Source organism: Pagrus major, chromosome 6 (genome assembly GCF_040436345.1).
Source record: "Pagrus major chromosome 6, Pma_NU_1.0".
Taxonomy (NCBI): Eukaryota; Metazoa; Chordata; class Actinopteri; order Spariformes; family Sparidae; genus Pagrus; species Pagrus major.
Window position 1 is genome coordinate 19708516 of NC_133220.1, and position 21264 is coordinate 19729779.

At 38.9% G+C, this 21264-nt stretch overlaps 2 protein-coding genes across 3 annotated transcripts; one reads left to right on the top strand and one right to left on the bottom strand.

Annotated features, from left to right (window-relative positions):
- Nucleotides 1-1612: 1612 nt before the first annotated feature.
- On the bottom strand, nt 1613-10836 carry guca1ab.2 (guanylate cyclase activator 1Ab.2). Of its 2 annotated transcripts, none has more exons than XM_073467803.1 (6): nt 10689-10836; nt 6796-6897; nt 4557-4756; nt 3570-3719; nt 2468-2558; nt 1613-2340 (listed from the first exon to the last, which is right to left on the bottom strand). In XM_073467803.1, the coding sequence occupies exons 3-6, from the start codon at nt 4752-4754 to the stop codon at nt 2210-2212; spliced, it is 570 nt and encodes a 189-aa protein (XP_073323904.1). In that variant the 5' UTR covers nt 4755-4756; nt 6796-6897; nt 10689-10836; the 3' UTR covers nt 1613-2209. The 2 variants fall into 2 exon arrangements, with proteins under 2 accessions (XP_073323904.1, XP_073323903.1); XM_073467802.1 differs by lacking the exon at nt 10689-10836 and adding an exon at nt 7532-9484.
- A 237-nt stretch (nt 10837-11073) lies between these two features.
- On the top strand, nt 11074-20784 carry LOC140997776 (uncharacterized). Its single transcript, XM_073467801.1, has 5 exons — nt 11074-11169; nt 14402-14490; nt 16925-17018; nt 17514-19665; nt 19772-20784. Exons 1-5 carry the CDS (start codon nt 11091-11093, stop codon nt 19863-19865), a joined length of 2508 nt encoding a protein of 835 aa, XP_073323902.1. The 5' UTR covers nt 11074-11090; the 3' UTR covers nt 19866-20784.
- Nucleotides 20785-21264: the final 480 nt, after the last annotated feature.

The window sequence follows — 21264 nt, forward strand, 5'->3', positions numbered from 1 at the left end:
TATTATGAGATAAAAAGTCTATTATGAGATAAAAAGTTGAGAGTATTAGAGAAAAGACAAAATTGAGATAAATGTTAAGTTTCTATCTAATAATTAATCAATAATTATGATTTACCATAGGACTTTTTTCATCAAGCTTAGTTTTCATGTCTTTTTTTCTGTATTATCTCACAGAAAAACTATTACATTGCATTTGAATTGCTGAATCCTCCATGAAGAGGAGAGGAAGGCTTCTGTTTTGCCCATTCAAGGGTCTGACGACCCACTTATTCCATTTTTATCCACTGATATTTTTAACATATAATTATTTAGATTTAGCATGAGGAGAAGAGATACATATCCTACTGTAGGCTCAAGCTATCTTAAGTGGCCTGTGGTTAGACTGAATATCCCTTCACTGGCCCACATCCAGAACTCAGATTACACACAATATTTATGACGGACATGTTTTGACTCAGCTGGCAGGCACTGAGGGATTTTCCATCCTGAGGAACAATAGTAGCACAAGACAAGAGGACAGGTGATGATGATGATCCCGTCGCTAATAACAAACCACTCCCTGAAACTACTCCTGGCTTTGAGTGCGTGTGTCTGCTGTCAGCTGCCACCTTTCTCTTTGATTTTCCTGGTTTCGACATAATATGCACAATGATCTGTTGCCGTGTGTGTGATGCTAATGCTGTGTTTAGCATTCTGCGATGGGGATGGATGGTTAGCTGTAGTGGGAGGATGTGTTGGATTGTTTTGGGTCCAGATTATTTCACTTAGTGACAGCTGTCTTTAACATCACAAAGGATTTCCTGTTCCCAACCTGAGGGTCAGGGTGCTCTGAGGGGTAGTTACAGTAAATCTAACCTAAAGGGGGCCGTAAAGATGATTAAAGAGAAAAAAATCCTGTTACACACAATTATTTTGCACTAATTTTATCATCTTCTTGTAGAATTTTTTTATCACAATATTATTTTAAGGCCACATCGCCTGGCCAATATGCAAAATTCTCCTTAACTGTCCACGTTAAAGCCATAACTTGTGATAAAGTGTCCTAAGCTACAAATTTAGGAATGAATGACAACAAAGAAGTGATCGAATGTGCTACTTCATGTACTGTCTGTTACATTAACACTGGATCTGCTTCCTGCTTCACACTTTAGAACGACCTTTATTTTTCTTTCACATAGTCTGCAGCATCAATCATTTACCTTCAGCAAAATGAAATCTTTACTCTTTTTAAACACAAAGCTCTGCAGTCAGCAGACTCTACAGCATCAGAAACTAATCTAATGTGCAAACTTTAATTTAGGAAAACACCGGACTACAGGCTGACAAAGAAGAAGAACACGATATTTAAAAACTTGTCATGGTTGTAGTGTTGTTGATTTCAGTTACTTTACTTTCTGTGACGCTATTTTTTAATTTGGAACAAGCGGCTGATTAAGGAAGAAAGACACATGGCTTTGATCGCCGTTTTTATTTTAAAATAAACATTACAGCTGCTGTTCAGTAGCTCAGTTTTAACTCAGCATCTAATTCATTCAAAGTATAAAAGAGCTTTACTGTAAAGGCTTTAAAAAATACCTTCATTTAAATATAATAGAGGCTCAGTAATCTCAGATGAAGGAGAATCTCTCCATTTACTGCACATGACATACAACAATACAATTAAGAAAATTAAAGGGTCTCTGGAATCTAGAAGTACATTTTTACCGTAAAACTCAACATGTATTTAACAGCGATGACTAGAATTCATGGCAATAATGGTACTTAATGCACATTGGATAGAAACCACTGGATGGAGTGTTAATTAAGTCCAACAGATGATGCACCTGAACACTTTGGACAATATGAATTATTGATTTGTCTTTATAACATTGAAATTGTTTGTTTTCATTGTGAATTATCGTCACATTAGTGGATAGCTTGTAAATATATGTTTTAGGTGCATGTTAAAAGCATTAGAAGCTACAGTATGAGGTGTCATGCTTTTCTAATTTTGAAGTTTGTATCCTTTCAATGAATACAGCTTCATTATAGATGGAAAGTCTTTGCTGGCCCATGAATATGTGCGGAAAAATCAAAACAGTACAACTGTGCTGTACTTTGATAACGACACAGAGATCCATCCACATCCATTTGTCCTGATGATGATTCGTGGGTCATCCTGAACCCAGTTTCAGCCGTGGCACACAAAAGTTATATATTTCAGGAAATATTAGACGTTGGCCCTTAACTCTCCTTGAATTTTATGGACAATGTGTGTGAGGTCCAAACTCTCTGTTAGTGTCTTCAGCAGCATTTCGTCGTTCTGGACGCCCTCCATGAACTCTTCATAGGACAGCTCACCTGAAAAACAGAAACACATACACTGAACTCAAATCCTTCACTGTTGGCGGGGACAGAAATTCATATTAAGTGAATATTTAACTGTGGTTGCCGATGTCCGCCTGAAGATTTCAGCCTCGGTTCTTACCGTCTCCATTGATGTCGATCTTGTCAAACACCATGTTGGCAAAGTCCTCTGCTGACATCTCACAAGGCAATGCATTGATTGCACGGATGGACTAAACACAAAGATGGGAGATCATGTTAAAAACCAGTGCTGGAATGTAACTAAATACATGAAGTATTTTCATTTTTACGCTACTTTATGCTTTTACATCGTAGACAGGTAATGTACATCAAGAGCTTTAATGAGGTGCTGATCACTGACAGGAGACCAGAAAGTGAAAAAAGTGTTACTCTGCATACACCTTCTACATTCTTCATACTTTTACTTCACTAGATTTCAGAGCTAAGTGTTGCACTTTTTATTTAGTCATTTCATTCACTACTTTTGTTTTTATGGCTTTAGTCGTTAGCAACTTAACAGAAAACATTTCTACGTTGCTCAAATGGTTTAATTTTAATAAATATCTCAGACTCTACAAGGTAAAACCCTCAAACAGTTCACAAAAAAACAAGATAATAATAAGAATGTGTGTAGCAGAAGCCTTTTGTCTTATTTTCTACCCGTTTCATGATCTCAACATGCATCAGATTTATTGTGTGACACTCAGGTTGGGGAGCACCGGATGATAGTAATAATAGTATATAAAATAATTACAGAAACAAAAGCTTGATGCATCATATAACAACATATAACAACAATATATACAACAATAATATAATATATATATCATTCACAGGGTCAATTTTCAGCAGAACGAGTACTTTTACTTTTGATACTTTAAGTACATTTATCTGATAATACTTTACTTATCTTCAGTAGCATTTTGAATGCAGGACTTGTAATGTAGCATTTCTAAGCTGTTGTGCTGGTAATTTTATTTCAGCAAAAGATCTTCCTCCACAATTAAAAACTGACACTGATTTCCTGATGCTCACATTTCTTCCACCAGTAGATGTCAGCTAAGCATCAGCTATTTGCCCTCTGAACCTTTCAATTGCCACAGTTTGTCCCACACTCCTTTTAGCCTCAGGGGAAGGATCTGAGTGGTCTTAACAGGTTGTTCCAGGACAGTAGAGTGGGATTTTCATGGGTCTTTTACTTAGCCATGAAAGTTCATGCGCACCTTAATTATCTGAAGCAGCTCATCACGGTCGATGCAGCCACTCCCATCTATGTCATAGAGTTTGAAGTACCAGCGGAGCTTCTGCTGCACGCCTCCTTTCAGCACCAGGCTTAGAGCGGCCACATACTCCATGAAGTCAATGAAACCGTCCTGCAAAAAACAAAACAAAGCAAAAATTAAAAAAATTCACATATTAAAGAATGAGTGAAAAAAACTGGCAAATTGTTGAATTAAGACCTTTTTCCTTCCCATTTATAAAACTACACCCCCCAAAAGATCTAATAATGCAGTCATAACTCCTGAATAAACATGTCTTTGCAGAAAACCATTTCTTCCCAGTGAGGGAGCTCACACCTGCTCCTAGTTCCCACGTATGTAAAAAGAGGTTGCAAAAGAGATCAGCTGGGTACGCAGTGTCAATGGGATAAGCCTCCCTCTCTAACAGACTGAGAACAGATTTCTATCAGCAGAAATAACAAGAGAGACTTTCTTCTGCTGAAAACACAAGCAACACTGAAACAAAATACATGCAATGTTTTTATAAAACTTAAATGAACATGAACCAGTTTCTTTGCTCATACAGCTAATCAACAGGAAATAGAATAAATAATAGATAAACATAAACATAATCATAAACATAAATGTTTTTTAAAATCGTTGTGGGCTCAGTGTTGAAGATGATGATGATCATTATAATTCTTGTTTTTAGTGATAGTAATAGATAGATTGGTAGATTTTTAGTATTATTGGCATATTCTACATATTATTTGGATCATTCATATTAGCAGCATTATCATAAGATATCTACCTGCAAATAGATACATTTGAATGTGACCTAAAACTTAGATGATACAGTTTATAAACATTTCACTGTTCAGCAAATCTAAAAAGCAACTAATGATGAGAACACTTAGAGATTCACCTTTACTAATACAGAAATATGATGATAAATATATTGCCCCGCCAGAAAATTAGAAATCATCTTACATCATTCATATCAAACGTTGTAAACATAGTCTTAACGTAGGCGTTCGACGTAGCTGACAGATTCCTCAGGCCAAAAAATTGCTTGAACTCGTAGTAGGTGAGAAGTCCAGATGGGCACTCAGTCATGAATTTTCTGTACCACTGATGACTCTCACAAGCTTGTATTTCCGCCACACTCGACCCAGGGTTATTTCCCATGTCTGTTTTTCAGAATAAAGATGTAAAAAATCCAGTCAAAATCATAACCAGAACGTACGCATCCACCAAGCATCCGGGCTTGGCCAGTATGCGGACAGGAAAACACTGCAAGCAGCAGGGCTCAGTGTGTGGGTGTGCGTGTGTGTGTGTGTTTGTGTGTTAGCCAATGATCTCTTTGTGCATCTGTGGGAGAAGGCTCAGAAGTTGTAATCCACTTTGCCTCTCAAAGGCTAATTGAAGAGAGCTAATAGCAGAAATAAATCTTTGTGTACAACATGACACAGGCTTACTGAAAAAAAATCTATATTTAAGATTTCTGACCGGCTAATATGAAATCAATCAATTTGAACATATCAATTAATATCAATTATTACATTCTATGGAGGCATTATAGTGCCTAATGAACTCTGCAATACAAATGGCTGACCAAAAACCATTTCCATATTCAGCTGTATAATAAATTATTATTGTTATTCCCTTATGAGAGATTATCTATTGTAGGCCTTCTTCAAGGAATCCCCTAAATTGTCTTGTGAATTAATCATTCTGGTTGTGACTTTTCTGTGATTGTAAATGTATTTTAATATTGACCCTCTTGTTGCTAGTGTCTTATGCTTCATTTTGTTCTCTGCCTGTTTTGTACATATGGGTACATAGTGGGATTGTAGAATATAAGGAATGTATGCTTTCCTGCCATGTTTCTGTTCAGTTGTTCTACAGCTACGCTAACAGCTCTGTGAGGCTGTACTGGGTGCTCAGTTCAGTATGCTAACATGCTTATAACCATAATGCTTGTTGATGTTTAGCAAGTGGAATATTTTCCATTTTCACTATGTTGGTTTAGCATGGTAGCATTCGCTAACACCGAGGCTGATTTCCATGCATGGAAGGGTTATCTTGTAGGCATGTACAGATGATTTATATACATATACATATATATGTATGTATATAGATACGCTCTCTCTCTCTGTGTGTGTGGACAGTATGTCACCATTTTTATTTTTTAAATAATTTACTTCATCATAATTTTCATGATTGAGGCTGATAAAAATGGCATCACTTGCTCAGAATCAGAATTGTATTTTTGTCTGATTTCTTGTCAAAATACCATATTACACTTAATATAGGACACAATAATCTAGAAAGTACCATTGAAAAGAGATAAGGGGACTCGCTTTTCACTTGTTCCATTATTTTTGAAGTGCCATTTTGTAGAGAAAGTACTACAGATGGTGGTGGCAGATTAAACATCAGGAGATCCAAACGATCACAGATCATCCTCTGGAGACCAAGAATCCACGAACAACATTTTCCTGCAAGTCCTCCAATGTTTGAGGAGATCTTTGAATAAAATAACTAAAAAGTCAACCTCATGGTGAGAGATTCACCAAAGTGAGTAGGATTCAGCCTCTTGAGACCAGGAATTTCTGTACAAAATTTCATGGCAATCCCTACAATGTTTATTGAGATATTTCAGGCTGGAGCAAAGTGGCCGACAGACTGGCACTCCCGTGACGGAGCCACGCTGCTCACATGGCAAAGAAAAAGGAAAACCTTCTATAAAATTTAATTATATATCATAAAGTATGACTGATTATATGTGGATGTGCACTTGCTTTATTGTCAGATGTTATTTAGTCTTCTCCATCACTGGGTCCTGGTCTTTAATATCAATGTGTTGTTATTGTCTTGCAGGGCAAATGGAGGCCTCAGATGGGTTAAATGTGACCCAGAGGGCCTTGGAGTGTAGAAGTTGGGGTTGTCCATCAGTCAACACAGTTAATGTGTTACTCCTCTGTTACTACATGAACTCAACCTCACAGCGAGGAGGTCATTGACACATCGGGGAACAGAAAAGGTAAATGCACCTCCACTGGAGTTACACATAGAGCGATGCATACAAGAGAAGCCAACCATAAAATGCAGAATTAAACATTTTTTGTATGTAAAGGTAACATCAGTTTGAAAATATTTGGCCATATTCATAAAGCTCTTTTCCTTAAGTCTTCTCACTGTCATCCTAAGTGATCTCTCAGCTTACCCTAGTTTCACTGGAGGAGTGGAGTCACTGTGTTTCTTTAGACCCACTTAAAGCTCCTCCATCTGCTGTCAGGTCCACTGCTGTGGCTGCTGCTCTGTGGGACTGGACAGAGATGACAACACCTCATTATGCTCCATTATCAGGTACTAATTAAAACAAGCAACACAGAGGCAGACACAAAGAGCAAGCATTGGAACTACTTTCTAAAGAGAAGTGCTCCTTAATGAAAATAAACGCTGCCTTCAAATGACAGATCTGTAATGAAACACACTGTAACTGCTTATGTCATCTCAGCGACTATATTCTTCTACCCCATAAATCTGGTTCGGCCTTCATCTGTAGTTTCATTTACAATTACAACTGATTCATCACGATGGCATGGAAAACATTTATGGTCTTTTGTTCTTCATTTCCTTTTACTGTGTGTGTAAATGGGTACTGTCAGTCCAATGTCTAAGTCAGAGTCTGGATGATTTGTGGCAGAATGGAAATAAATTATGGGAATAAAGGTAAGGGTAGTGGAAGTTGATCAGAAAAATGCGTTTATGGTTGCCTGTGTTACCACATTAGGACACTGTTATGTTTCAATAAACTTTTATCAACTATGTAAAGTGTCTTTATTAGTTTACATACAATTAAAAGACATAAATCTGCCATCACGTGTGGCAATAACTGTATGATTAAATTGATATTTTTTTTAAACGTGCCAATGATGGCCATAACTGCTACAACTCACATTTTATGATAGTATGTAAAGGAAGTATGTTCAGCACAGGGAAGCAGGTAAAGTGTTCAAGGCTCTTGCCAGCACATTTTTCACATTTCAGCCAGCATCAGTAGACGTGAGGACAGAGGAACCGGATGGACCAGTCTGGTTTGTCTCCGGGACAACTGAGGTTTAGGTGTGACAGACAGACAAATACTGTGACTGTAACCAAGAGGGACAAAAAAAGATTGATGGGCTAGTGTGAATATCTCAAAAATCAAGTACTACTGTGTAAAGCATGGGGGCAAAACTGCTCCTAACTTAAATATGTTTGACCTTTATTTAAACTGGCCCTCATTTACACTGATGTCGAGCAAATTACATAAAAGATACAAAACAGAAAGTATATAAATACAGTTCATTAAAGATGGAAAACAAACAAGACACTGAATGGTTTGGATTTAAAGCAACAATATGTAACTTTTTTTTACCTTAAAATGAGAGCTTCAAAATCATTTTAATGGTACTGTGTCTTGTAAAATGGAGAATGGCGCTCTGTCTGTCCCACTCTGCGCCCCAGTCACTTGTAATTGCACTAACTTGAGTGGGGGGTAGAATCTCCAGGCAAAGTGCCGAACGTGAAGTGCATTGACTGCACTATGTCGAACAATGCCAACTACGTTGATGTTACTGGGTTATATTTTATGGAGAAATGTATTCTAGCTTTCCTGCTGATGTCCTCTGGCTGCTCAACTCTGTGATTGCAGAGTTTCCTGACGGACAGATAGTTTCATCTGTTGCAAAAGTAACTGTAGCTGCCGATAACTAATTATCTCATCCAGCGTTACATCTGATAAATTTGCAACATGAACCCTGGATTTGTATTTACAGCATTGGTGTTGCGCTGAGAAACTGTGGGGATGCCAAATGGCACAGAATAGCAAAATAAAGTGTTAATTTTTAGGGTGCTTTGTAAAGTGTGCCAGGCTATTGGTTCTTTTTAGAAACTAAAAGTCGATCTTCCATGTTCAGTACAAACTTGAGGGACTTGCTATAAAAGCCTGTCATAAGATGGAGTTTGATCAGTACCAGGGGATCAATGAAACATATCAGATATATACGATGGCAACTTCCCAATAAGGGACTTACAGATGAACAAGTAACGGCAACACGACTGGTGGACTCAGCAGGGGGAGCGATCATCCCCCTTATCCTACTTTTAATATCAATCTGATCAAGGACATAGATCAATTGCCCTTGGACTGGATTGTTATCATGTTAGAAGATATTAGGACCAAAGTAACCACACTGTCAACCTCCTCAGCTCCCCAAATAAAGATAGCTGTTTGGCTCAGACGGACATTAAGTGAATGATGTCGCTGTCTTAGGTCAGCGAGCTCTGAGCTTTAGAGGATTCTTGATCCTCTTAAGCCGAGGCTCCTCAACATCATATTTACAGTGATCCTGCTTAAAGTACAAAGGTCACATGCTTCACCATCCTTTAGTAAATAATGCCATGGAATTCAGGTAATATCTGAGCGTTGACACAGATTTGTTTTGAGGATTAAAAAATTAATTCATATTAAAAACTCAACCATAGTTCATAAATACTTGAGTAAATACCAAGAGGGATAATATGGCATGGGCTGATTTGTTCTGATAAATGCTAAAAGAGGAGAACATATCTGGACAGCTTATTAAATAATTCATTTTAGATTGTTTATGTTTTTGCATGGTTTGGCTCCATCACCTGGTGTTGATATTTTTCTGGCCAAATGTTGTAAGAGCTTCCACAGTTCAGGCTCAGGACAAAGGGCGATCATGCGATCACTGTACAAACTCCTGATCACTATCAGATTAGTCTGTGCCACACTGCAGAAAGCCTCAAAACCTGCATGTATAAGCTGATGTTTGTAATTTTGTAACAAATACTCCAATAAATGTATGTTGTTCTTTTTAATTTGTTTTGTTTCTTTTTTTTTGTCCATTACCCGAATCTCTTGATGTATCTCATGGTTATCACCTCTTGCCGGCTGGTTAGCAGTCTAACTTCAGTAGATATCTTGGCAACACAAAACATAGATGTCTATGACATAATATGTAAATATTTATTTCTTCAGTCTGTTTATAATTTTAGTTTAGTAACTTTTTACATATTGCACCTTTAGAGAGAAAATACAGTATTGGTAAATATTAGTGGCCAATTTATTTAACCTGTTTAACAAGAATGACAATTAATTACATTTTTATTATAATTACTGATTGTCAGGGAGGTATTGCAATCAAACATAAAAACAAATAATTAACCCTAACCCTAAAAATAAAAAAACCTCTCATTTTTAAAGGGGCACTGTGTAGTTTTGGAGAAGAAATTCAAACTCAGAATTTTTAATATTTACAATATTAATGAGGTAATAATACAAACTCAGAAATATATATTTTTTTCCATAACTGAATAAACAAGCTGTTCTCAGAGGAAAATAAGGTCTCCAGAACACTGTTTGAACTAGAAAGGTGGCAGGGTCCGCCACATATAAACAAAGTAAAACAGCATGAAAAAAACAAAAAACAAACTGAAAATACTAAATGAACACATGAAACACAGTCGTTTGAGTCATCATGTCTCAAGTTAACTCAAGTCACGAGTCTTTAACTCCCGAGTCCAAGTCAGTTATTTTCTGTCAAGTCTTGTTGCGACTCATCAAAACAGTGACTTGAGTTGACTCGAGTCCAAGTCACAGTGACTTGAGACCACGTCACTGGAAAGAAGTATGAAATTGAAACACTCAATAAAATACAGGTAACTCAGAATAGCGTGTAGCCTAAGTACAAAACATGACTATATGTCCTTTATAATATATAAAGTTATTAAACACTTTATAATTCGGACTTGAAGGTGATACATAAGTAGAGTATTATAGAGTTTAACCTTCTTATCAGCTGTTTTATGACACATCTATAGGGCGAAATTACCCAACTGATTCCCCATCACCATCATATTTCCTGCTGGAGTGTGCCATTTAAAATAAAAGCACGTTTGTCTTTTTATCAAGGGGCTGTAAAGTTAAACTGTTCCTGAACGTGTTTATGATCATTCAAATCGTCCTGATGTGAAACCAGTGTCACACTCCTCCTCACCTGCTTTGACCACAGTGTTTTAAAGAGATTATAATGATGACAGACTCACCTCAGGGCCGAGCAATTACACTCTGGTGACGTTAAAGCAAATTAAAGAGCAGATCAGCTCGTTCAGGTGAGTTTTGTGCTGGAATGTGTGCGCAAAGGAGAGCCGAGGCCTCACCTGTAGGAGTGTATAAAAAAAAAGAAAAGAAAAAACAGGGAGGCACAGTGAAAGGAGAGTGGGCGGGCCCAGCTCCATTTTCTCTGTGTGTCCAGAAAAGTTTGAACCAAATCACAGGAGTCAGGTTCACCTGTGTGCGTGCGCGGCGGTGCACCTGTCGCGACAAGTCCAGCTCACCTGCCCAGCTGCTCACCTTTACCCGCTCGGATTTACCTGTGGATCAAAAATGCGTCAATGAATCGTGCCTGAGCCGAACAGTCGTATCTACACATCCACTCATCAATAATCATGAAGAGAGGAGCGTTCAACTTTCTGGGTCGGAAGAACCAGTCTCTTTTCGACACCAATATCAAAATGAAGGACATGGGTGAGTTCACTGATCACAGGGCCTCTGTGCACTGTAATGTACAACAGGTACATGTAATCACTGTGACTTTTACTGAATGATAACACGACCTTTGTACTTGTTGACACGGGCACGAGTCTGTCTCCACGAAGACTTTACAGCTGTTGATCTCAGAGAAAGTCTCCTCAGTGTTTTCCATGACATGCTGTGATGAACAGGTAGCAGCAGGTATCATCATGGGAATGTGATTCATCCACGAGAAACCTGTTCTTAAACGTTAACGTCCCTACCTGGTAGATCTGGGTGACCCTGCATGTCTGCCTCTGTTCTTCACACATAATGTCACAGCTATTTGTAGTTATGTGTTTTGGTTTAAGTCCAAACTTGTGTAACTGAATGTCTTCAAGCTCCAAAAGTCTGAGACAGCTGCTCTCAGTGTGTTTGTTTGAGTGGTGTTTTCAGATCTGGCCTGTCAAACAATCTCAGATACACAACAGTATTATATTTATTAGTAATTATTTATTACAGCTAATGTATGAGTGGGACTGAATGATACTGATGAAAGAAAAATCATATTACTTCTGTTTGAATACAGAGATCTCTCAAATGTGATTATCAACCACGGACAAAGATATGTAACGAAGGCAGGAGTTAGTCACAAAAACTTTTTGTAAGAAATGTCTAAAATGACAGCAGTGCACTGAAACAGTAAACCTCGCTGGAAATTACAAATTACCACAAGCATCTTTTCTCAATGTGTTTTTTTAAAACCAAGAAGTTTTCTTATCAGCCGATATCGACAACATATACAACGATATATCTGTAACAGGCTAATACCGGCTGATAATATCAGCCAACGCATATATCGGTCAGGCTCTAGTGAAAAGTACAATGTTTGCTTCCAAAATGTGTAGTGGAAGTAAAAAAAATAGTACAAAATGGAAATATTCAAGTACTACTACCTCAACATTGTACTTAAGTGCAGTACTTATGTAAATATACTCATCCCATCATTGTATAACAGCATGTACACATACTGTACTGACAACTGAAACTGTAACTAACAACTTTTTTCAACCGCGATTGATCATTTAGTCTTTAAAATGTCAAGAAATGATATGAAATGCTCGTCACAATTTTCCAAAATCTTTTCTTTTGTCCAACCAACAGTTCAAAACCCAAAGTTCACCGTCATAAATAACAAATTAAAGGAGCAAATCCTCACATTTAAGAAGCTGGAACCAGCAAATTATTGACATGCTTTCTTGAAAAACAATTAATCAGTTATAAAAAAATAGTTGGCAAGACATTTTCTTTTGATTGAGTTACTGATTAATCGACTAATTGTGGCAGCTGTAGTACACAATAAGGGACTTTAAGAGCTATTAAACAGTCTCAAATGCTGAAACACTGTTCTTCTCCCTCAGCATAAACAGCTAAATAATGCAGTTAAATTGCTTAAATGCAAATCAACCAGGAACAGACCCCTTAAAAGCCGATACCACAATATTAGGGTAGCACAGATCCCAGACAATAACTACTCTGACATATCAGTTTACTGATAAACCTCTCGGCTCTTAGTTCCATTTGATTGTGAGCAGGAAACGAGCGCTATGCAAAGCTGCAACATGAGAGAGAACATTTGTCTATTTAAATCAGGCAGGTGCACAATAAAGGGAAACTAATCATTTGGTTAGACTGGTTTCACACCACAGCTGATTCATGCTTTCATACTGTTGAGCCCTCAGTGGTATTTTCTTTGGAGTGACGCCTACATTAAATAAGGGACAAACAATTTGATTTCCTTGTTAATAATGTCAAGCCCTTTGGTCGCTCTTTCTTCAGCCTCAGTGAGAAGCGCTGCCGTAGAAGGCAGACTAAATCGCTCTCAGCGACAAGTTTCTTTCATCAGTCACTCATTGGACAGACAAGATGTCTGACACTGGAATGAACAGCAGAGGAATGTACGGCTGCTAAATGTCTTTTCTCCAAGCAACCGCAGTGACCTCTGATATTATCAGTTGGTTTAGCAGAGTGCGTCTTTCAGCTGTCCTGGTCTTGATTTGTTTGTTCTTTGACATCTGAAGTTATGTTCACCTTCCTCTTGGTTCTGGGAACACAAAAGTGAGCTCAAGACCATCACTAGGGCTGAGTGATATGACCTGAAAATGATGCGATATTTTTAAGCTATTTTGCGATACACAATATATATCTCGATATTTTTACAAAATCAAATATGGCAATATTTTTGACCAAATACCTCGATATTGATGTTGTGGTAAATAGTCATCAATACCATGGATACAATGACTAAGTGGGTAAAGGTAAGTGTTAGAACAAGTAGAACAGTCTGTTAGGTTCAGAAAATGACATCATTTTACTGTAATGCAGCTTTTAAAACCAGGAAAAGACAACATCTGTGACATATCACAATATAACTACATCCTAAATATAAGACGATATACAGTCTCATACCACAATAAAAAGAAAACACCCTAATTTCCACTAACATTGAAGAATTATATTAATACCTTTGCCGCTTTAACTTCAAATTGCAGGATCATTACCCTCCATTGCCTGCACTATGAACAATACTTTAAAAGCATTAAATACATTCATGTTTCGCAGACATGATGATGCCAGTTCTGTTGGAGAGAGTGAATATAAATACAGATCAGTTAATTTAACCCAAATTTAAATATGATTGACAGTACTGACTTCTGTTGCCATCATAACCAAGCTTTGATTTCAGCACAGTGGTGAAATATAAATACAGATTACAGTCATTACAGTCAGTTGCCCATAACTATTTAGTTGTCAACAACAAAGCCACCTGTGAAAGCACAGTGGATCATTAGGTTGAGTGACAACTACTAAGAGGCCACTTTGGTTCGTATAGTATCTCCTTACCTGTGCAATGAGTAGAATGTACTAATCTTACCTGAGAGAAGAACAATGCACAGGTGGACGCAGTGCAGTGAAATGTTCTCATGAGCCTTTTTCGCATTTTTAGAAACTTACAGATTTCTGGAAAAATATTCATGAATACTGTATAACGTTGCAGACGACCCAGAGTGAGCAATAATGTGAGTTTGTTCTTTTAAATCGCCAAATATCTCCTCATCTGCGTCGTACACTAACCCCATTGTTTGTCCTCTCTGAGCAGAAACTGAATGACTAAAATGAACTGAAACTTGCACCGCAAACAAAAGATTTCCAGAGGATTAAAATCTTTTGCTTTTTATTTCCTCAGACAATGTGGAGCTGGTGCTGGAGTCATCAGCGATTCCCGAGTCAGGAACTGCCAGTGTGCGGGCCAGACCCACCGTCAAGCATCACACAGTGAGTATCTCTGTAATGGTGCATTTAATCTAGATGTTCACATTTATCAATAATTGTCTTACGTTGGAATAACACAAGTAGCTATGCTTCTGAATAGTCTCTACCCTGTTGTTTACCTGCAACTGAAGCATCACTTCATCTTGACCTCCATATCTGCAGAGCTGAACAGATGCAAATAAGCTGATAAGGGGTAGTTTAGTGTGTAGTGTGTTTGAATCTGTGTCAGCTCAAAAAAGCACAAAGCCAAGATAGGTATGAATCTGAGCCCTTGTTGGGTAATTCTACCAAGTGTTAAATAAATCATTTGTAATTTTTTCAAGTTGAGCAGTGGCATCGATTGAGTTTGGAAATGTTTGTTTAGTGAAAGTCACTTTCCCTTCTAAGAATTATAATATACTCTCATGTGTGGATTCTTCTCGAATGATATGCATTATCACTGTGATTATACAACAACTCTGATGGCTCTGATATTATCACAACATGTTGTCCACAATAAAGAAGGCATCACTGTCAACATGCATAAGACAAATCTGCAATCGAGTTTTTCAAAAAGAGGAAGTCAAGAGGAAGTCAGAAACAGTGCAGTGCTTTATGCTTTTTTTTTTTTTGCATTCAGACGTGCTTTCAACTTAATAGAATTTTAAAGGAGACATATTATGCTCTTTTTCAGGTTCATAACTTTATTTTGGGTTACTTCTAGAAAAGGGTTACATGCTTTAATGCTCAAAAACACATCAGTTTTCTCTGACTGTCCAGTGCTGCAGCACTTTATTCCCCGTCTGAAACACTATGTTTTAGCTCTCTTTATGGCCCCCCTCCCGAATACCCAGTCTCCTCTGATTGGTCAGCTCACACACGCCTGAGCCAGCACCGCTCACCGTGTCTCTGGTCGGCCCCGTACTGTATTCTATGTTCAGTTAGCTTCACTTTTACTGTGAATATAGCCGATATTATGCAAATGTGGTTGGTTGGTTCTGGATAATCATAAGTATATTATTCTGGTAATACTTTATTACTTTTACTTAAACATTTTACATGTAAACTTTATCATGTAATGGAGTACTTTTACTTTACATTTTAACTTAAAAACTACATTAGCAGTCTGTATGACTGTCAGGCCTTCCATTATGTAATCATGATGTGGATACAAGTGAAAAGCTCATCTCCAGTTCACACACCTCAGAGTTTGGGGAGTGTTCTGTGAATGCGTCTGTGGCATGTGTTGGATGTGGCACACCCATCAGCACACGGTCAGGACAGCTCAGACTTCTGCGACAGCTGAAAGTGAGTCACAGTGCAGTGAACAAACAGACGGAATCAAACTGGATCATACACCATCTTTACTGACACGCCTCAGTGTTCATACCTTTCTATGCTATGCTACATGAATGTGCTGTCATCATTAGCAAAGGGAGCAGAATCTTTCACATATTTTAATTCTCAACTGCCTGCTAGTGGCATCTGTTGACTTTGTTTGGCATGTGGATTGTTAGAAGGTACACAATAGTAGTTTGATTCTATATATAGGAACTTTATGATTTGCGTAGCTGTATTACATGCATACAAATAGGCCTTTATAGAGCTAAAAATCAGTATCAGAGCCTAATTTGTAAGACTTTTTGAAGCAAATCTAGTGTGTTGTTGCTTTATTCCATTAGCAGATTACTCAAAAAGCCTGCAGCTTAATAACGTCAAGAGACACAGGAGTAAAGAAAACATCTTCCATTGCTGGAATGATTTTTCTTGACCTTTTGAAGGGCACATACCCAGTTCACTCTCTGGACTTGTATAGTGTCAACATAGTCAGTGTTTATTTTTGGTGGCGTTTGGGCCGTGAAGAATCCAAATCTCCCTCACACTCACACACACAGAGACACTCTCGCGTACACAACACACACAAAAACACCGGTATCCAAGCAGTGACAGTGTGCGATTTTCTCAGCCAGGCCCACTTTAACACTAGACAATGAGAAGAATAATAGGTGTATCCTCTGATTCACTAAGTGCTCCTCATAACTGAAGTATGTGAAAGCGTGAGGCACAAAACTGATCCTTTAGAAAACTCCACCTCCAGTTTAGTCACGGCAAAACTAAGACTGAGCTAAAAGTTCATGTATTTTTGTTGCAGAATAGTAAGTTGCAGTAAAATGATGAGTTTTATTTCCCATTGCCTTTTTTTGAACATAAGGCAATACTTGAGAGCTAATGAAATTAGCAAGTATTGTTCTATTGATGCTAATGATGTACTGGACATGCTGATCTTTTTCAAGGAGTGTTGAGAGCTGTGTTAGTTGAGAACTGGTTTGATCACTTCATTACTAAATACTTGCCAGAAAAACAACTGTTTAGTGCCTCGAGAACAGGATGTAGTGTGTGTGTGTTTCAAATGTTGAAATGTCAACATTCTGATGGCGTTTGTTTTTTTCCCTCACAGTCCTCAAGTTTAGACAGTTTTCAAGGATATGCCGTCCCAACACCCAAAGTCCCCATCCTCCCCCCTTTCAATGGTCCAAAGGTCAACGGTTCAGGTGAGCATTGACCAACCACAAATATGTGCTTTAAGTTTAACATGGCAAATGCTTGAATTCTATTATTTACACACTGATCATTTGTGGTGCCTTTAGTCAGACTCAGTTGATGGATCACGGCACAAGTTGAATATTCAGGGCAGGTAAATGTTTGTCCAGGCAGTTGTGCAATAGCTCGTCTGCATGCGTCCCAACAGCGATACCAGATGGCAAGAATATTTACAGAATGGGAGTGTTTGCATTTATAGAAAGAAGTGGTTATCATTCATTCCTTGGTGTATTAAAGATTATCAGATTATCAGGCATCTGATCACATCCAGTTAAATTTAGGAGTTGTATTATCTTATTGACATGCTTAACATTTATCACATAGTGCTGAATACTTCTACAGTACGTTAATGCATGAAACAAGGGAAAGCAACACATGTTAAATACTGCTGTTCCACAGTGTATAACACAACTGTTTTATCAGTTATTCTCTCTTCTTTTTTCCAGTCAGCGTGTCCAATGGATCTGTTTTATCTATACCCGACCTCGTGGAGGGGGAAATATTTGTTCCTCCCCCTCCCTCAACGGCACCTCCACCCCCGCCCTCTTTTATCCCTCCTCCAGACTTCATGGGCGACCTGAACAGCCTAGACCTGGCAAACCTCCAGCCTCCTTCCATGCCCGCTCCAAAACTGGCACCGTTCATGGCCGAGGAAGACTTAACCTTCTTAAAACCTCCACCAATGGCTCCGCCAAAGCCTCCATCTACTTGCTCTAGTGGCTCAGCATCATCCATACCCATTTCTAGCCCACCAGTTCCTGATTATCCGAAATTTGCTCCACCCCAGCCCCCTTCTGAAAAGCAACAGAAAACTTATAAGACACCACCTCCAAAACCCATTAGACTGTCCTCTATCTCCACTCATGACTCCCCACCACAGACTCCTGCTCCACCTCCACCTGTGCAGACACCCACACAATCCACCTTCAATCCCCAAAACACTGCAAAGCTTTACAGTATTCCTAAGAACTCGATTCTAGGTGGGTATGAGGATCGGGGAGCAAAACCCAAGCAGATGTTACTTCTGGAAGATTCTGGGTCTGTCCAGTCTGACCCAGTGCTTGTCCAGGTGGATAGTAAAGCCCCGAAAGTGGCTACAACATCTAAACCAGTTTCCAAAGATGTACAGGAACCAAAGGAGAACTTACCAATTACCCAACCCTCTCCTTCACCCCTGCCTGAGCCAAAAAAGGAGGCTGAAGCAGAGACAGTTTCAGCACCATCAGAGGTAGACAAACCTCTCCCAACTATACATAAGACATCGCCACAGCTTCCAAAAGTGAACAGTCCTTCAGAGCCCAATAAGGACAAATTTGAAGTAACTCCAAGTCAAGGCCACAGATTCAGTCCGTTATTAGATCGTAAACTACGCAACCTGAAGGGAATGGAAACCAACGTGGCACGAGAAGGGCCTGTAGCTTCCCCACTTGCTCTTTTAATGGCTGCTAAAGAAAGAGACAAACAAAGATCAACTCTATCTCTGTCACGGGAAAACAGCAGCAAGAACACCGAGCATCCTAGTGCAAGCATTCAACCAAGTGACTCAAGTCCAAATTCCTTTATTGTCACCCCAAGGTCTGGCTCATCCTCTTCTCTAACATCTCAAGACATGATACAGGAGAGTCCAAAGCCAGCCAGTCTTGTGGAACATACGCAAACACTTCAGACTCCACAGAAATCCAGTAGTCCTGCACTGGTGAGGGATCAGATGCCGTTAAACAGTCCAGCTCTCAATAGAATGGCTGCATCCCCAAGACCGACCAACCTGGTTGCACAGAAGCAAAACATAGAGCAAAGTCCATCAATGCCTCAATCTACAAAGGATGAGAATAATAAAGAGGAGTTAAGTATGGCATTACTCCCTCCGCCTCCAGAGTTTGATGATTTAGATGAGATTATGGAGCCCCCTCCTTCCATCCCTCCACCTGACCCTCCCATGAAGAAGGCCCGAACACCGACTATGATCCCTCCTCCTCCAGCTCATGTTCCATCTCCTCCTCCCATGAAGGCCCCCCAAATGCCAAATGTGATCCCTCCTCCTCCCGCTCATGTTCCATCTCCTCCTCCCACGAAGAAGGCCCCAACACCAACTATGATCCCTCCTCCTCCAGCTCATGTTCCATCTCCTCCTCCAATGAAGACAGTCCCAAGGCCAACTGTGACCCCTCCTCCTCCTCCTCAAGTTCCAGCTCCTCCTCCAAAACCTAAACCCCCAGCACCCCCAACACCTCCAAAACTCCCACCACCGCACATTGATGTCAAACCAAAGCCCCAAGACCAGACAAAACCCAAGGTGGCTCTTCCTCAGCTCCCACCTAATCTTTCGCCCAGTCAGGCCACACTCCTGAGTATCTTACAAAAGAAGATGTTGGAAATGGACCACAAAATGGCCCCAATGAAGGAGGCAGAGTCTAGTTCAGATGACTGGGGCACCCCCTTGTCTGATGAGGACAGTCAGGTCCCTGTTGTCCCCTGGGCCACACCACAGAGTAAGAATACCCCTGTGGTCAACAAAGCAGCAACCCTGGACATGCGGGAGCTGGAGGGTAAAGTGATCAAAAAATATCAGGACACATCCTCAGTCAAAGTTCCCACCAGGTAAGACTTCCACTACTCAAGTATGCCACCATCACTTCTTGAGACAATAAGCCCAGTGTTTAGCTTCAGTATCCACTCATGATCATGAATGTGTTCTTCTTTGCAGCAACGGACCATCTAAACATCAGTTTGGTAGGACCTTTACAGTTCGGCCTGGAACCAAAGAGCCCATTACTCTTGTTCGTCAAGGGGAGTCTTAACGAGATGTGTTAAAGAGACAGGTGTTCTTCTGTTTAACACAGCTTGCATGTGATTGGATGATGTGATTTTGCATCAGAAGGAATTTGTACAATGGGGGGAAAAAAAGCACTTTGAACAAATGAGCTACACAAATGTGGTTTTTAAATATGTTACGAATGTCTCGTAAGAAGAGTCTGTTAAGTTCTGGAAGTTGAGAGTCTGAATGTATTGCTCAATTTCTGGAGAACACACCAACACTGTCAAATAGTGTTTTCTTTTTTATATATTTTATTTTTGATGTGTCAGTCAGGTTTTTATTTGGCTGCTGCTGTGTATTCAATGTAGCGATTTATGTTGCAATATGTCGCCTTTTTAAACCAGAGCTTTTAATCAGTTTCATTGCCACATGGGTAAATTAAGTAAGTAGTAAGCAAATTTTATTCATAAAACTTTTACGCGTGAAAATTAATCTACAATATTAACAGATTTATCTGAAATCTTCATTGTAAAATACAATAATAATGTACAATGTAATTATTGTGGCTCATGCTGTATTTACATGTCCCATTACTGAAATGCTCTTTCACTGTTACATGTACGCTATGTAGGTCCCATTGGAACAAAGCTAACAGTTAATTCAGACGTGTCAGAGGATTGTTTCTCATATTTATTGATTTAGAAAATGTTTTCTCACCTGTGTAATATTCTACTGCAGTAAAATGTCAGTGCGCCTAGACTCGTGTTTATGCTGTACATATCAGTTTGTATACGATTAAAATAGAACCTAGATACTATAAGATGTAGTTTTATATACCTGTTAAGTTTGTATAATCAAAATATTTAAAATATCAATGATGGTCTTTAAGCGGAGCTGTTTATCTACATGAAATGCTGTCCAACAACTCTATAACTGGAAAATAAATCCAAGCAGTAAATGTATGTTTGAATAAATGTGCTTTTCTTATAAACTGAAATACTCACAAATCTGGCATCTCATCATATAATGATACAGTAGCTGCAGATAAAGTCAGTGGAATAAATGGAGCTTTCTGACTCAATATACATTTTAAATAAATATAAAAGCTATTTATATTTTGGCTCAGAATTTAAGGGCCAATATACTCAAGTACCAACTATATGCTAACTTAACAGCTGTGTTCTGTAATGTATTTTTTCTATTACTCTATTTGTCAATATAAATGTAGTAACTTTATGACAGCACTAAATGTAGCATTTGTTAAGGTGCTGCTGTGGCTGTGTGCCACGTTGTGCATGTGATGATGATTATGGCATCCAAGACCATTCCAGTTCACTGAGTCAGACCACAGATTAGCTATGACACCATACCTGCCACTTGGAGTGAAAATCACACATGTAATCTTGTTAACTTCTGAGCCAACCGCCCACACTTGTCACACA

What these genes read in the sequence shown, in the direction of transcription:
- guca1ab.2 (XM_073467803.1), bottom strand. Translation starts at nt 4,754, where the DNA reads ATGGGAAATAACCCTGGGTCGAGTGTGGCGGAAATACAAGCTTGTGAG. An exon ending in CAACGTTTGATATGAATGAT is followed by an intron (nt 3,720 to 4,556) that starts GTAAGATGATTT and finishes TGTTTTTTGCAG; the next exon opens with GACGGTTTCATTGACTTCAT. An exon ending in GATCGACATCAATGGAGACG is followed by an intron (nt 2,341 to 2,467) that starts GTAAGAACCGAG and finishes TCTGTTTTTCAG; the next exon opens with GTGAGCTGTCCTATGAAGAG.
- LOC140997776 (XM_073467801.1), top strand. Translation starts at nt 11,091, where the DNA reads ATGAAGAGAGGAGCGTTCAACTTTCTGGGTCGGAAGAACCAGTCTCTT. An exon ending in TATCAAAATGAAGGACATGG is followed by an intron (nt 11,170 to 14,401) that starts GTGAGTTCACTG and finishes TTATTTCCTCAG; the next exon opens with ACAATGTGGAGCTGGTGCTG. An exon ending in CCACCGTCAAGCATCACACA is followed by an intron (nt 14,491 to 16,924) that starts GTGAGTATCTCT and finishes TTTCCCTCACAG; the next exon opens with TCCTCAAGTTTAGACAGTTT.